Below are 16,414 nucleotides of genomic sequence, written 5' to 3'. Positions count from 1 at the left end.
ACACACTCACTGCACATACATACAGACACAGACACACAGACACACAAACACACACACACATCCATAGCACCTCTCAGTAGGGAGCTAAATTTTGGAGGAGAGGAAACATTCAGACCATGAACCAAAGTGTGTCCTTGCTGATTCCCTTTGAGACTATTTTCTTCATGTATTCACTCATCTTTGGCTCCTTGCAAAATACGACAAGAAGTTCCCAGAGAAAGCCTGCACTGTAGACGAGAAAAGCAATGGCTGTCCATTGGTGTAGTTTGCAATCGTAAGCACTGAAATATTTGGTCTGTCCTTGCCAAGAACACATACTCCATGGCTCTAGTTGTTTACGCTTGCTGTCTATGGTTTTTGTTTTCCTTTTACCTGCTTGAGCAGTTGGGTCTAAAATAAATTATCCCAACGTAAATTTGGAGGCTTATTGGGAAGAAAAAAAAAGTATGGCTGTAAGGTTGTTTGTGTCCTTCCAAACCTCGCCAGGCCCCATGTGGATGCCTGCAGGAGCCTGTGTGTCTGTCTCTGTCAAGGTGAGCCTGAGTTCCATTACATTGCGGGGGCCCACGGCAACGAGGTCCTGGGCCGAGAGCTGCTGCTGCTGCTGCTGCAGTTCCTCTGCCAGGAGTATTTGGCACAGAACACGCGCATCGTCCGCTTGGTGGAAGAGACACGGATCCACATTCTGCCCTCCCTCAACCCAGATGGCTATGAGAAGGCCTCCGAAGGAGTAAGTGTCTCCTGGCCCTTCATCTGAAACAAACACCGCATCCTAATTCCAGGGTGTGCTTAGCCCAGTTTCACGGGAGCCTTATTTTCTCCCTCTCTTAGTTTTTGAAGTGGGTGATGGGTGTGTGTAGGTATTTACGTGTGCGTGTGAATGTGGGGGGTACATGTACATGTGTGTATGCGTGCATGTGGGGGGCCCTGAGGTTGACATGGTGGATCTTTCTCAATAGCTTCTGCACTTGAATTCTTGACATAAGGTCTCTTGCTGAACTTCTAACTCGCTGATTCAGCTAGACCAGCAGCAGGCCATGGCGTGCTAGGGATCTGTCTACCCGGGTCTCCCTCCCTAGTCCTGGGATTACAGGCACACACTGTTGCACCTAGCTTTTTACCTGGGTGCTGGGGATCGAAGTTCATGTTTGCTCAGCAAGTACTTTATCAACCGAGCCATCTCCCCAGCCACTTCTGCCTTCTTCCTGAGTGCCTCTTTGCTGAAGCTGCAGCCTTTGCCTATAGGAGCTGTTTGTTTCTTTGCATCCCCAAGGTGTCTGAGGGATACAACACAGGAATTGAAACTGATGGTAACCATGAGAGAGGTATATGTTCACAAGTTGGAGAGTGTCCATATGAGCAGTGCTATTGTTACATACCCATGGCAGTAGAACCTCCGGTTGGCTGAGCACTTTTGGGGCATGATATATATATATCTCCATAATCTAACACTCTCACCTGGCCCCTAGTGATAACTGTTTTGACTATTTTGATACAGTGCTTATATTTTGTATTCTAAATATCATACGGAATTTGTATATGTGTCATAGGTGTGTATAAAATACACACCTGTGTATAATTGCATTAAACCACTTCTTGAATCAATAGTGATATTTCATAATATTTGTAATAAAATAGAGCACCATCTAAATAGAGCTGTCTGCCAAATACAAGCTTTAAAGTACAGCATTTAGTTGTGTTTGTTGGTTCTGGTACAAATACTTGGTTAGTCATAACGATAAGTCCCGTCCAAGTACTAACCAGCCATGCTTAGCCAAGATTAGACAAGACTGGGCACCTTCAGGGTGTATGGTCACAGACACAACACTAAGATCAGGATTCCGGGCGAGGTGTTGGGGGTGGGGTTACATTGGTACTGCACTGGCAGTAGGTGATACCACAGTGCTCCTGTCCAAGACTTCTTCCTTTTCATTGGTCCAGCCAAGCAATGGAGGGAGGGCCAAGGGCGAGGTATGAGAAGAGATCTAAGACTTTTGAGCTTGGCCATATGTCACGAGTGGTCCTCTGGGTGACTGTCTTTGGAGTGAGGTGACTGTGTTGTCTATGGCTTATCGGATGTTAGTAGCAGCTTTTTCTATATTCTCCTGTGATGTTATTTCTGGGACCAAGAGCATTCAGAGGCCCAGAGAAGCACACAGGGTGCACAGACACGTTACTCGTCCCTAATTCTCTTGCAATCTGAGAGTTCTTCCCACTCTGACTCTTCTCCAGGGTTCCGAGTTGGGAGGCTGGTCCCTGGGACGCTGGACCCACGATGGGATTGATATCAACAACAACTTTCCAGATTTGAACACGCTGCTCTGGGAGGCAGAGGACCGGCAGACCGCTCCAAGAAAAGCTCCCAATCACTTCATTACCATCCCCGAGTGGTTCCTGTCTGAGAATGCCACAGTGAGTGAAAAAAAAAAATTCTCTCTCATTTGTGGGGCAGAGGCGGGCCAAAGGATGTCTGTTGGTACCTTCAGAGGATGTGACATAGAATAACAAGACAAAGACATCTTTCTTTTCTTATCTTCTCTGATAGTAGGGGACAGGGCTAGGTCCTCACTACCTTTCAAGATGGTATCAGGTCTTTATAACTACAGAGTTATAAAGAAACAAAATAATTGCACCCAGAATGCATGTTTTTTTTTTTTTAAACTATCATTACCCTCATCCATGTCAATCATGCTCTCTTGACATTGTCTTCAGCTTTCACTAATTGCTAGGTACGTAGGCAGTGCCACTTCTGATGACATACACAAGGTGAGTTCTGGTCACATGCGGCCATTTCCCTTTTGGAGATGTGCATACCAGCACACAGTACAAGAGAGTTCAAAGCACATGGCTCCTTATAGGGAAAGACTGATTGCTTAATGTCATCATCACATGTGTAGATAAACGATCTCTTCGCCTTAAAGTGGAAAAGACGGAACCACAGAGCTCATCAAAGTCAGGAATGAGTCTCAGGAGCATGAACTGGGTCCAAAAAATTGAGACAAGTAAAAACAAACTATATTTTCATGTGCAGTTAAAACAATACAGAGGTGAAATGAGACCTGCCCCCTTTAGGCTAGGGAGCTTTTTCTGATGGGAAGCAATGGGGTGTGTGAGGGGGCTGAAATCACACAGGTGCATAGCAACTGCTTCTGAGACTTGGGTCTTGGGTTGAAACGTGGGTTCCCAGAATGGCCTGTGTGGGGAGCTGCGTTCCATGATTAACCTGACCCAGGGCCTATGCTGTACTTAAAAGCCAGAATCAAGTTTAATGAAGCGCATTGCACCCCGAGTCAGCATCTGCATAGTAACTGGTTCCCAGAGTTTCCCTGTTGTCATCAACTTTGTCTTGCTGAAATTATCTTCATGTGACAATCAGTCATTTATTATAATTGATCTATAATTATTATTATAATCTGGTGTAACCATGTCTACCTTTTAATTTAATCCTTTTTTTTTTTTTTTTTTTGGTTTTTGTTTTTTTGAGACAGGGTTTCTCTGTGTAGCCTTGCATTCGCAGTTTTCATTTTTAAAACTTTTTCCCCAGAAAAAGTCAAATGCGCACAAGTGAAGGAAGCCGTAGAGGACTCTGAGGCACACATGTCAGCACTAGCATGTGCCAATCCATGCCTCTTCTTCTTCCCTCTTACTAAAGTAGACATGCCATCGTGTCACTTTATTTGCAAACGTTTGAAGACGCATCTCTAAACTACAGGGAACTGTCCTTTAAATCCACAGATTCTACTATTCTTATATTACGGTGTCATTTCTCTTCCAGTTTTTTTTTTTTTTCCTGTGTGTGAGCTCCAGTACATGTGTGAGCATGGGGGCATGCATGCTGTGGTACACCTCTGGGGGTCAGATGGCAGCTTTCGGGAGTCAGTTCTCTCCTCCCACTTTATTTAGACTGGATCTTTCTTGCTGTCCATCACACTGGCACACCCCAGGCTCACTGGCCAGTGAGTTTCTCAGTAAGTCTCTTGTCCCTGCCTCCTATCGCTATGTAAGCTGACGACAGATGTGTGTTACCACATCTGGGTTTTAAGTAGGTTCTGAGAATTGAACTCCAGTCATCAGGCTTGTGAGGCAAGCAGTTTTTCCCACCGAGTCCTCCTTGGCCCCAAATTTGCTTCCCCCCGACTTTGATATTGCAAAGTATCCAGTCAAAGTTCCCATTTCATTTCTTATACCAGTCTCCCCACTCAATTCCCTTTTCCTACTTCACCCCCAAAACCCCATTTGCTTAAACCTAGGTTCAAATGAAGCCCAGTCCTTTCTACTGCTTTATACGTTATTTTATGTCTCCTTTAACAGGCTGCCCGCCATCACTTCCTCTTCTTCCCTGCCTTGCTCATCTTCTTGCATCGCCCTTAGTTGTGCACGAACAGCTCAGTTTGTTGTCTCTGGGAGCTGGAGATATGTTCCTGTGATGTCACAGCCTTCTCTATCTTCCGGAAACTGAGAGTGACTTTGTGACTGACTCAGACTAGACAGAGCAGAGTTCCACAAACTACAGCCCATGCAGGCCCGCTTTCCCGAGTGGCATGGACTGGTGCACGTTTGCATTTTGTACGCAGTGTTTCTTTGCTACCGAAACACAGTTGGGTAGCTGTGGCAGAGCCTGCCTGGCCTGCAAAGCCCCAGGTATTCACTGTCTGGCAATTTTCAGGAAAAGTCAGCTGACGCCTTGGCTAGAAGCATGGTCCAGCTGAGGCTTCTGGTTTTGGACTGTGTACCTTTCATCTGGAGACATGCTACTGGCTGTGTGTCTTCCTCAGGCTGTCTGTAGTTGGTGGTGAACACTCCTAACCCAGGAGTTCAATGGAATCACAGGATGATGTTACCATAATGCCTCTTCAGTATTTACTAGAATGTCCTGCTGTGGAAACTGGACATTTCTCTGGCTTTCCTTTTTTTATCCATTGCTTTAAAGAAGTCCAGTTTCCCAGGGCACAGTTTGAGATTTGGAATACTGCTGAGATTGCTTCATAAAGTTCCCAATTTTTCAAACATTTCCCTTTTTTTGAAAGCTAGGGCATTGAAACAACTTCCTTCTCTTTGTTAAATATGTACGCCCTTAGGTGGCCATGGAGACCAGAGCTGTCATTGCCTGGATGGATAAGATCCCCTTTGTGCTGGGAGGCAACCTACAGGGAGGTGAGCTGGTGGTGGCATACCCCTACGACATGGTGCGGTCTCTGTGGAAGACCCAGGAGCACACCCCAACCCCTGATGACCACGTGTTCCGCTGGCTGGCATACTCCTACGCCTCCACTCATCGCCTCATGACAGATGCCAGGAGGCGAGTGTGCCACACAGAAGATTTTCAGAAGGAGGATGGCACCGTCAATGGGGCTTCCTGGCACACCGTAGCTGGAAGTAAGTCTCAAATCAGGTCCCCAGTGACCACGGATGATGCATTAGTTACTTTGCCTGTTGCTGTGATGAAATATCTGACAAAAGCAACTTAACGTATGTGGGGTGTGTGTGTGTGTGTGTGTGTGTGTGTGTGTGTTGTGGGGGGTATGTTGGCTCATAGTTGAGGGTGCAGTCCAGTATGGCAGGAATATGAGCCATCTGGTCACACTGCATGCATAGTCAGGAAGTAGAGAGAGATGGATACCGATGTTCAGTTAGCTTTTTCCTTCTTCTTCAGTCCAGCAATCCAGCCTGTGACATGGTGGTATCCATAGTTAGGTCTTCTCACCATAGTTAACTCAGTCTAGAAGTCTCTCACAGACATTCCCAGGGGTGATTGCAGGTCCTGTCAAGTTGGCAATACTAACAATCATAGATTTTTAGTCCAGAGTTGACCCCAGGGCTCTCTTCCATATGCCCACTGCTGCCCGTTAGTGAGGGTTCTCTAAGAGAGCAGAACCAATAGGATGAATATATATATATATATATATATATAATAAAGTGTACATATATATATATATATGTACATTCGCACATGTGCAGCACACACACACGCGAATTTATTAGAGTGGCTTACAGGCTGTGGTCTGAGTAGCTCTTTCTCCCGACAGAAAGGCCAAGAATCTGGGGGTAGTTGAGTCCCAGTCTGGTGCTGTAGTCCTGGGGTATGCCCAGAGAGCCTCTGGTCTTCAGTCTATGTTGAAATCCTGAAGAAGTAGGTTCTAGTACCAGCAGGAATGCTTCTGCAACAGGACAGCTGCACTTGCCAGTGAGAGCGAGGGCAAACCAGCCAAAAGCAAAGGTTTCCTCTTCCATGTCCTTTTATGTGGGCTCCTATCAGAAGATGCGGCTCAGATTTAGGGTAAGCCTTCATAGCTCAAATGATTCAGTGGAGAAAATCCCTCACAGGTGTGCCCAGTTGTTTGGGCTTTAGATGAGGCCAGCTGTGGTAGAGTTAACTAAGATTGGCCATCACACTTCTTATCATTATGTGCAGTATAGTGGTCATCAATCGATCCCAGTGAATTGGCACTCAGCTCTCCCCGAAGACTAACCTTTAACCCCTCTACTGTGTTCTCAGTGGTGGGTGGGCCTTGCTCGTTTTTATGAATGAGGGAGCCTGGAGATGTCTGGGACTCTACCCTATGAAGAAACTGGGAGACCTGGAATGTGTTAGGTCTTGCCCTTAGCCACAGAGACACTCAGATCTCACAGGACCATGGATGGGAGAAAGTCATAGGGCATGCTGGGACCAAAGCTAGGGCTCTTTGCTTAGAGCCACTGGGATCTTGGGGGATGTCCGAGACCATGAGCCTGCATCCCAGATCAGGTGTCCTGAGATCTCCATATCATGGAAACAGTTACATACATCTGCTGCCCATTGGCTAGTCACCCAGTGTCCACCAGCGCCAGATGGCAGAGCCAGCTGTGTACAGCCTCCACATGAGCCTGGAGAAACGTGTTTTATCTTCAAGCGTCAAAGGTCCCAGCATCATGCAAATCAGCGTTTCCCTTGATTGTGGGAAGACTGCCAAGACAGTAATGGAATTGAGAAGTCTTTCCCATCTATTAGTTCAAATTTGGCTTTATCATTCAGATAATTTATGACCCTGGATAATTTTTCCCTCAATTCCTATACTTTTCTATTAGAAAATTGAACCCCAAAATGTGGTGCTGATGTTTCCCTCTAGGATATAGTAGAATCACACAGATAGTGTATGCGGATGTAATTCACATCTGGCTGATCAGAAACATTCAGCCTAAGGTTCCATCTCCAATGGCCTCCCCTTTGTCAGGCATGCTAACCATGAAATCCTGCGTAATGCCTGGCTTTAATTGTCAACTTGACACAACTTAGGAGACTGAGGCATTGTCTACAATGGGTGTGTTTGGGGAATGGATTGGTAATTAATGTGGGAAAGACCCAGCCCACTGTGGGCAGCACCCCACCCCTAGGTAGATGTCTCTGAGCTAAATAAAAATGAAGAAATAGAGCTGAGCATAGCCAAGCAAGTAGATATGCACGCATATGCATTTATTTCTCTCTGCTCTTGACTGTGGATATGACTAGTCACTCCAAGCTCCCTGCTGTGTTGGACTATGACCTGGAATCCTAAGCCAGATAATGCCCTCCCAGTTGCTCTTTGTCAGAATATTTTACCACAGCAAGTTCAATGAAAACTAGGAAACCCTATGATGTCAAGATCCTGTCCTGTTCTCCATTCCACTGCATTAGTTAATCTCAATAGTATTTTACCATAAACTCAGTGTTAATATACTTTTCAAGTATGCTCATCTCTTGGAGATGAAAAGAAACGTAAGCATTTGTTCCCATAGTCACTTTAAAACACATCAGAAAGGATACCATTTTTGTCTTGGCAACAATCCAGGTATAGATACTGCCTCTACTTTTTTCAACGACTTTACACTATATAAATTGCAAAATAAACACTGGTTTGAATTTATCAAGAACATTTTCTATTGTTTAAAAAAATTAAAAATTCAAGTTTAGCCCTAAAGACATACCTATAAGAATCTCTGAGTAAAATCTGTTCGTTTGGCTATTTGTTTGGCTCTTGTGACTAAATTACAAACAGACACGGTTGACTTCCACAGTGTCGGGACGATAGTGACACCATGGGAAGCAGGCTATTGCATACTGATGTAGGCAACATTGCGTGTTGTCACTCTCCCAACTCTGCTTGCCCTTATTTTGGGGACTTTGTGGCAAAGCCACATGGTAGCTTGAGTCTTTTCCATCATTCTTCTGTGATGGTCTCTTTTATGTTTAATAAATAAGATATGAGGCAAAAAGGTAATAAGGTACCAGGTACCAGAGATTAGATTATATGAGGTTTATTAAATGAGCATGGGGGGGAGAAGGAAAAGGAGGAGGGGTACCCCAGAGAGAGGGGGGGGGAGACTAAGAGAAGAGTAAGAGGGAGGGGTGAGGTAGGATTGTCCTTTTATATAGCCCTGGGCAGGGCCACGCCCCCATGGCAGGTAGGCAGTGACATCACAGGTAGGCTGACTGAAGCAGAATCCTAACAGTCTCTGCAGACATCCTGTTGAGAGGGGGAGATGCTTCGAAGGGCGGCGGTGGGGGTGAGTGAGGGGGCAGTAGCGAGGAAGCTCAGTAGTAGAGGGACTCAGTGCTGAACATGAGTAATGCCTTGGGCCCAGTGCTTGGCACCCCAACATGCCCCAAGTGTTAGGTCATTTTATGCCATGTGACCCCCATCATAATAATTTGTTCCTTTCACAAATACTAGCTAGTGCAGTGGCTTGAGAAAGACCCCAAAACAACACGTCTGTTTTGTAACTTCTTTGAACCTGTAATGGTTACTTTACTGGGACGACAGTCTTTGAAAGTATAATTAAGGGCCTGGAGATATTTCTTCTCTATTATTGAATGTGCCTTACAGCAGAGAGATGTGTCCTTAAATGAACCCAAAAAGAAAAAGCAAAGACAGAAAACTGGGCAGTCAAGCGATTGACATAAGAAGTGCCCAGACCAGCCTAAAGCCAGGCAGGCAGGCAGGCCGGCAGGGAGGGTGCTCCTGTGCTCCCACAAGGCTTTTTAGGGAGCACACACACACACACCTGAGGACTTCTGCCCTCTCCGCACATGGCAAGGAGTGTGTGCTTTAAGCCAGGGTGTCGTCATTTGTAACAGCAGCTCCAGAAAACTCATATGGAGACAGCTGCTTGCCGTCTGCACATCAGGATGCAAGTCTGCTGCTTTGGGGCTCCCTGGGTGTGTGTGATAGCCAGGCAGCTGCCAACCACGCACATGGTCTAGGCTCCAACCTAGACACACAAATCCTGCATCAGATTCTTGCTGACCACAGGCCTCACTCATCTTATCTGTGAGTCTGAGCTATGGCTAAGCTTGTGGGCTCAATGGAAGGACCTGCAGGATGCAGCTTATGGACATGCCCAGAAGAGGCAGGTGAAGAAAGAGACAGAGAGATCATGCAGACAGGACAGAGGTCAGCTGTTTTAATGAGTTGAAACAGGCGAATATTCAAGCTCTCATTTGAGACCAGTATGGCTACCAAACACAGTGAATTAAACACTCAGTCCATTATGGTAGTTAATGATGGCTTTCCAGGCACATTTGCTCTTCTCTGTTTATCTATAGTAGATTCTTGTTGCTTCGCTGTTCAGTTGAAGACCTCTAAAGGCTCTTGCCACCTCCTCCCCATGCTACTTGAAGCATAAGTCAGTTAAAATGTCTCGTTGGCTTGGCAGGTCTAAACGATTTCAGCTACCTCCACACAAACTGCTTTGAGCTGTCCATCTACGTGGGCTGTGACAAATACCCACACGAGAGCGAGCTGCCCGAGGAATGGGAGAATAACCGGGAGTCTCTGATAGTGTTCATGGAACAGGTATGCTGGACATGTGGCCGGGAGGAGAGGAAATAGCTAAGAAATGGCTTGTGGGTGTGAAAACTACGGTCATGGGAGAGTCAGCTTGGGCACCCCAGCTTCTTGGTGCTGTGGCTGCATCTCTGCAAGATGTCTGCAGTTGGTGTCTGGGTCTCACCCTGAGTCTGCCCTGCACGAGTCCTAGGAGGATTCCCAGAACAAAGTGTAGGAGCCAGTTTCTTCCTCTTGGGAAGCTGCGAGTACACTCTTTGCTAGGCTGGAACCTACTTCCTGGAGCCTCATGGGAAAGGCTCGTTTTCCTTTGAGTACGGAAACAGCGGTTTTGAAGCTGTGGTCTGAGTTAGCCAAAATTGCCCCTAGGGATAACATATCCAGAGTATCATTGAGAAGTTCCTGGGCCATCATGGAGTGTCACGTTATCCCACAGACAGGGAGACTGAGGTACAGGTTCCGGCTGGTTTTGATGGCCTCTGGTTCCTTTGTCCCTAGCTCCTATGTCACCAAGTCCATGGAACCCAGGAAAGTCCAAATAAGCATATCTGATAAAAACTAAGTTTTAAACTGGTGATGCAAGCCTTTAATCCTAGCACTTGGGCACCAGGTATAGGAGGATGTCTTGAGTTCAAGGCCAGCTGAGTCTCTATAGCAAATTCCAGAACAGCTAGGGCTACATATTGAGATCTTGTCTCAAGATAAAAATTTAAAAACTAAGAGTAAAATTAATAAAAAAAATTAAGTTCTAGTTTCCAGAGAATTTATGTTTTATTTTTCAGTGCTGGGGAGGGAGCCCAGGGCCTCATGCATGGTAGACAGGCATTCTACCTCTGCATGACATCCCTAGCCCTAGTGGGTGTGTTATTTTTTTTTTAATTTGTTCACTTTACATCCTGATTGTAGCCCCCTCCCTAGTTGCCTCCTGGCCCCACTCTCCCTTCCTCATCCCCCCTCCTGCCTCCCCTAGTCCTCAGAAAGGGAAACCCCTCCTCCTCTATCATCTGACCTCAGCCTATCAAGTCTCACCTGCACTGCCTGTATCCTTTTCCTCTGTGGCCTTGCCAAGCTGCCCTGGCATGGGGAGGTGATCAATAAATGGGCACCAGAGTCCATGCCAGAAGTAGTCCCTACTTCCCGTATTATGGGACCCACACGGAAGCTGTGCTGCCTATCAACTACATCTGAGCAGAGGGTCTAGGTCCACACCATTGCTTGCTGCATCAGTCTCTGTAGCAGCATCCCTACCCCACCTCAGGAGCTCCTTGTGGAGCTCCTGTCCCCTCCAGGTCCCCTTATCCCTGTGCTCCACCCTGAAGTTTGGCAGCAAGCATTAGTCTCTGCTTCTCTCCCCTGCTGCGTGGAGTCGGTTAGACGACCTCTATGGTGGGTTCCCATCCTGTTCCTTCTCTTCAGCCACTTCTGATGTTTATCCTATTTGTCCTTCTGAATGAGAATTAAGCATCCCTTCCCCCTCCCCTAAGGTTCTCCTTGTTTTTTAGCTTCTTTATGTCTGTGTATTCTAATGCGGTTATCCTGGATTATGTGGTTAATATCCTGTTTGCTGCAGGTTCATCGAGGCATCAAAGGCCTAGTGAGAGATTTACATGGGAAAGGGATCCCGAATGCCATCATCTCTGTGGAAGGTGTTAACCATGACATCCGGACAGGTATCCGCAAATGTGTATAAACTGCCTCAGTGCGAACAACCTGCCCCTTGCTGTGTGTCGCTCCGGTTTCAGTCATCATTGGAGTTTCAGGAACTTAACCACTGGCATGCCAGTGGCACAGCTGGTTAGCTATATTCATCTAGAAAATTCTTACTCAGCACTAAGTCAGCATCTCCTCTCTCCAGTTTCCCAAGAGACCTCTGCAATTGTTTTGTTGTTGTTGTTTTGCTTTTTTTTGTTTTTGTTTGGTTTGGTTTTTTAAAAGCCAGGCTTATTGGCTCTCCTTGCCCCTTCCCAGAGACAGTTTGGAGCAACTATTAAAACTCCAGTTGCAATGGAAGCTTCTTAGAAGTTAGGGGCTGCTGTGTGGCATCACTCTTCTGTGGAATTTCTACCACTTGTCCTAGATACTACAGCCACTGGCCACAAAGTTTTACTTAGTATTAAATGGAAATTTATATCCAGCAGCACCTTATGAATATGTATGTATTCACTCAATCATTCATTCATTCATCAACTCATTACACATGGACCAAGTCCTCACAATTAGCCAGAGACCAAGCAGGATGCTAGTGATTTCTATGAATGAAAGATGGGGCCATTTGTTCTAGTTCTGCGTAGGATCTGTGTTTTAAATACTGCTTAAATACTCCTTTCAAAGAGTGCTTCTTAAAGAAGGCCTGGCCATTCCTTGCTCTACTTAGTGCCTGGTGGGCAATGTAGGAAAACACAAGGGCTCTGCTTAGTAGGAGGTAAAAAGGCCCCGGGGCCCTATAAGCCTAGGTGAGAATGCTTTGCCTAATCGGCTCTGACTTCCAAGCCCTGTAATCAAGCCAGCAGTTTGGATGAACTAATGGGAAATGCATCTTATCCCCTCCACGTCCTTCTGTAAATAATTTCCCAGCACGTGCTCTGGGCAGATGCCTCCCATAGTACACACACACACACACACACACACAAACACACACACACACACACACACACACACAAACGGCTCTTTATGAGCACCCTCTGCGCTCACCGGAAGTGCTGAACTTGCCTTGGGTTTGTCTGAGGCTTTATGTGATCCAACAAGTTTCATTTAAGGAGAAGTTTGCATAATGTCAGCAGAGGCGTTAGACAGAATCCCACAGAGAGGGAGCTAGAAGGAGGATTTTAAGAAGCACATTTGGGTTAGAATCTTATATGCGGTCCACTGCTTAGAAGACACCAGTTTGAACTGCTAGCAAATGAACACTCACTGGGCTTGGGGTGCCCCTTTCATCCCATAAGTGACAAGCAGTGTCCACAGTGTTAATCTGGCACGGTGGCTACATGGAGCATTTACTCTAGAACACTAGCTCAATTGTTCAGTGGGACAGGACTCAATGTGGGGGCTCCCTCTATGTCCTCCAGTGTATAGTTCTAGGATAGGTGTCATTTGGGGAAGAAGCAGAAGTAACAAGGGCCCTAGGTATAAAGTGGAAAAACTTTGTCTGTGATCTGAGAGACCCGGCCGGCAGAGGGGAAATCCAGGCTGCCTCGTTTTTAGGTTATAGAACCAACATCTCCTGTTCTGACCCCATCGTTTCCTCCCTCTTTTTAGCTTGGTTTATTCGGCACCGATTGCAAGCCAAGAACTACTGCTGCAAACAGCAAGGATGTCCCTGACCACTGAGTGTGTTTTCTGGTGGAGGAGACATACAATTAATTACTAGAAAGAATAGCAATTTTACAGATGGCAACCAGTGCTAAGAGAGAAATGCAACAAGTAGATACAGAGACAGGCAAAAAAAAAAAAAAAAAAAAAAAAAAAAAAAAAAAAGCAGCCAGGTGGGGTTCCCTCACTAAGGCATAAATGGAGGCTAGCTCTTAGAAAAGCAAAGGATAGATGGTTCAGTGGATAAAGCACTTGCCATACAACCATGAGAGGACCAGAGTTCCAATCCTCAGCACCCATGTAAAAACTGGGCTAGTTTAGCAGAGTTTCCTATAATCCTAGTGCTCAGGAATAAGAAGAGACAGGGGATAGCTGGGGTGGGCTGGCTAGCTGAAATAGCCAAATTTATGAGCTCCAGATGCAGCAAGAGACTGTGATTCAGGAAGCAAAGTAAAAGAGCAATGAAGGAAAACAATATGCTCAACCTCTGGCCTCTGCACGTACACACATGAATGTGCACACACACACACACACACACACAGAGAGAGAGAGAGAGAGAGAGAGAGAGAAAGAGAGAGAGAGAGAGAGAGAGAGAGAGAGAGAGAGAGAGAGAGAGAGAGAGAGCGAGCGCTCCCCCCAAAGGTCCTCAGCTCTTGCTTTATGTCTTTCTTTAGTGAGAATGCAGATTTTCTACCAAATAAAAGATTTTCCATAAGGTTGGAGGTGTAGCTCAGTGATAGAGTTTGTCTGGCATATAGAAATCTGGGATACACACACACACACACACACACACACACACACACACACACACAATTTCACAGCTTTTCACTTGGCTGTTCTGGGTGAAATGTTGGTCAGTCTGGCTGGTGTGTAATTCTCCTTTTAAGGATCTCTGCATCCCAGAGTTTCTTGAGCCATGCTGAGCAAGCAGTGCTCTTCACGTGTCCCTTCGTCCTCTTCAACTTTCCTTCTACAAGATGGTGTTTCTGAGAGTGGGGATGGCTCCCTGCTCTTATCATAACCTCGGTGTGAAGATATGACATCCTTTAGAGCTCAGGCCCTGTGCTGTAGTCCGTCCATACTTGATCTCAGCATCACTGCTTTGAGTGTGTGTCCAGGTGAATAGAGCGGCTGAAAGGAAATGAGTAGACTGGAGGCCAGTGCTCCTGCCTGCATGAGAAAGTGAACTTAGTCGGTCTCAGTGGACAATTAGTAAAGCCCCAGAGTCCATTGCCTAAGGCTGTTCTGACCCACTTGAAGCTAAGTAAAGAGCCCACTGGGTAAGTGACCAGTGCTGAAACTGGATATCAGGGTTCCTCCTTGGCCCTGCCTGCCACTTGCCAGTTTTCATGGGTCTTTCCCTGCTTTGTTGAGTCCCTGCCCCGCCTTGAGTGTAAAACTGTTCCTGCAGCTCCCATCTCTGTCCAAGGCCATGGAATGAGGGCTCAGGTCATGTGTGGGGAGTCCATTCCTGAACTTCTTAGAAGCCAAAAACCTTCCCCTTTTAGAAATGATTCCTCTGTATTCATAGCTATGCAATAGGAAGCTATGAGCTGTCGACTTTCCAAAATGCCATTTTGTGGCAAGGGCATAATGTTTGTGAGTTTACATCTATAGTGAATGCCCTGTATTGTCACGTAGGAAAGACTTTGGGAGATCTTGTCTCCAACTCGGCTCAGGCACTGTGGGGAGTCCATACCCTAAACCCCTTCCTGTTGAAACATTAAAGCAGCTGCCAAAGAGAAAAACATTTTGGCTTCCAGAGTGCTGCAAGCACTCAGTCACGGGAAATTCAGGGCCCTCTCTGCTGGGCTGGTCATGCAATAGGTCTGGGAATACTTATGCTAGCAAGGACCTGTTCTGAGGCCTCCTGCTCTCTTTTTTCAGCTAGCGATGGGGATTACTGGCGCCTACTGAACCCTGGAGAATATGTGGTCACAGCCAAGGCAGAAGGCTTCGTCCCCTCCACCAAGAACTGCATGGTTGGCTACGACATGGGTGCTACTCGATGTGACTTCACACTCAGCAAGACCAACCTGGCTAGGATAAGAGAAATCATGGAGACGTTTGGGAAGCAGCCTGTCAGCCTACCAGCCAGGCGCCTGAGGCTGCGGGGACGGAAAAGGCGGCAGCGTGGGTGACCTGCTCGGACACTTGAAACATACCCCAGACTGTGCAAATGAAATCCACTCCAGCAGTAACTCTGTAGCATGCTCTCACTGTTGTTTTGCCTGTAATTCAAAAGACACCCAGGAACGTGCCTGCTTGGCTTGGCTGGTCCCAAAGTGGGGGAGGGCTGCGGCTCACAGTGTTTTGTTTTGTTTTTCTTTTGTTCTCACTTATCCAAATACTGTTGGACAGAGCAGCAAAGAAAGGCTGGTGGCAGTGAGGGAATTTAGCGAGTCAATCTGGGAATCTGAAAAAGGCACTTGCCCACTTGCTGTCCAGGAAAGGGAACCAGGGCTTTCCCCATTTGCGTGACATCCAAGTTTGCCAGTACATTTACAAATGGCACAGTTGACATTGCAGCACCCAGGGAACCCTTTGTCCCAGATGTTATCATTTGAGATGCTCTTAGGCAGCCTAAGAAAATCCATCCTCTCTGGCCCCGGGCGACAATCTAAGCTGCTATACACACACTCTGCTTTCTATTGACAATAGAGGCATTTATTACCAAGTGAGCATCACTGAGTCCTGAGTCAGCTCTCTTCCCTTTTCCAACAAAGCTTGTCTTCCTAAGAGGGGACAGAAGTGGGCGGCATCCAAGAGTGATTGTTGGGTAGCAGACCTTGAGGGTCTTGTCGCATGCAAGCTGGATCCCCAGAGAGCCCCTAAACCCTTTGCTACTCCATTAGCCCTGGGGTGGAGAGAGCCAGGCTTGCTAAGGAGGCCAGAGCAGCCAGTCAGCCTAGGCATCATGGGAAAGAGCTTGAAGGAGGCAAACCCAGAGTTTCTCTGTGCTGCAGGATATGAGAGCTCCAAGTTGGTCCCCATCAGGAGGGGAGTTATGACGAGCAAACAGGAGGCCACATCTTTCTAATCAAGTATCATCTGATGAAAAAAAAAAGTGATCTTAGAATTTCCTGGGACATGTCAGTTTGGGAGAGATTGTTGAGTCATTGTATGAGGGAACAGTGTGTCTCATGTCTGCTCATCCTGCTGCCTCCTTGACCTTGTTTATTCGGGGAATGAACAAAATAAATAAAGGCAAATGGAAAGACCCTCTGGTGTGGTTTCTCCAGGTGCACATGCAGCTCACAGTGCCTCTGCCACCACAGTCATTAGGTCAGACTCTGAGCTCTTCC

At 46.6% G+C, this 16,414-nt stretch overlaps 1 protein-coding gene across 1 annotated transcript in view; it reads left to right on the top strand.

Annotated features, from left to right (window-relative positions):
* Cpxm2 (carboxypeptidase X, M14 family member 2) overlaps positions 1 to 15,326 on the top strand; it is a 111,357-nt gene extending 96,031 nt beyond the window's left edge. Inside the window, exons 9-14 of the mRNA XM_051145448.1 lie at positions 534 to 730; positions 2,233 to 2,412; positions 5,079 to 5,376; positions 9,670 to 9,809; positions 11,371 to 11,470; positions 14,997 to 15,326. Of these exons, the coding sequence (XP_051001405.1) occupies positions 534 to 730; positions 2,233 to 2,412; positions 5,079 to 5,376; positions 9,670 to 9,809; positions 11,371 to 11,470; positions 14,997 to 15,250 (1,169 nt within the window). The 3' untranslated portion in view covers positions 15,251 to 15,326. The remainder of the gene's footprint in view (positions 1 to 533; positions 731 to 2,232; positions 2,413 to 5,078; positions 5,377 to 9,669; positions 9,810 to 11,370; positions 11,471 to 14,996) is intronic.
* Positions 15,327 to 16,414: the final 1,088 nt, after the last annotated feature.

The sequence above is a fragment of the Acomys russatus genome, chromosome 5 (assembly GCF_903995435.1).
Source record: "Acomys russatus chromosome 5, mAcoRus1.1, whole genome shotgun sequence".
NCBI classification, from domain to species: Eukaryota; Metazoa; Chordata; class Mammalia; order Rodentia; family Muridae; genus Acomys; species Acomys russatus.
The sequence above is the reverse complement of the archived record's forward strand: the minus strand, read 5'-3'. Positions and strand labels throughout refer to the sequence as shown.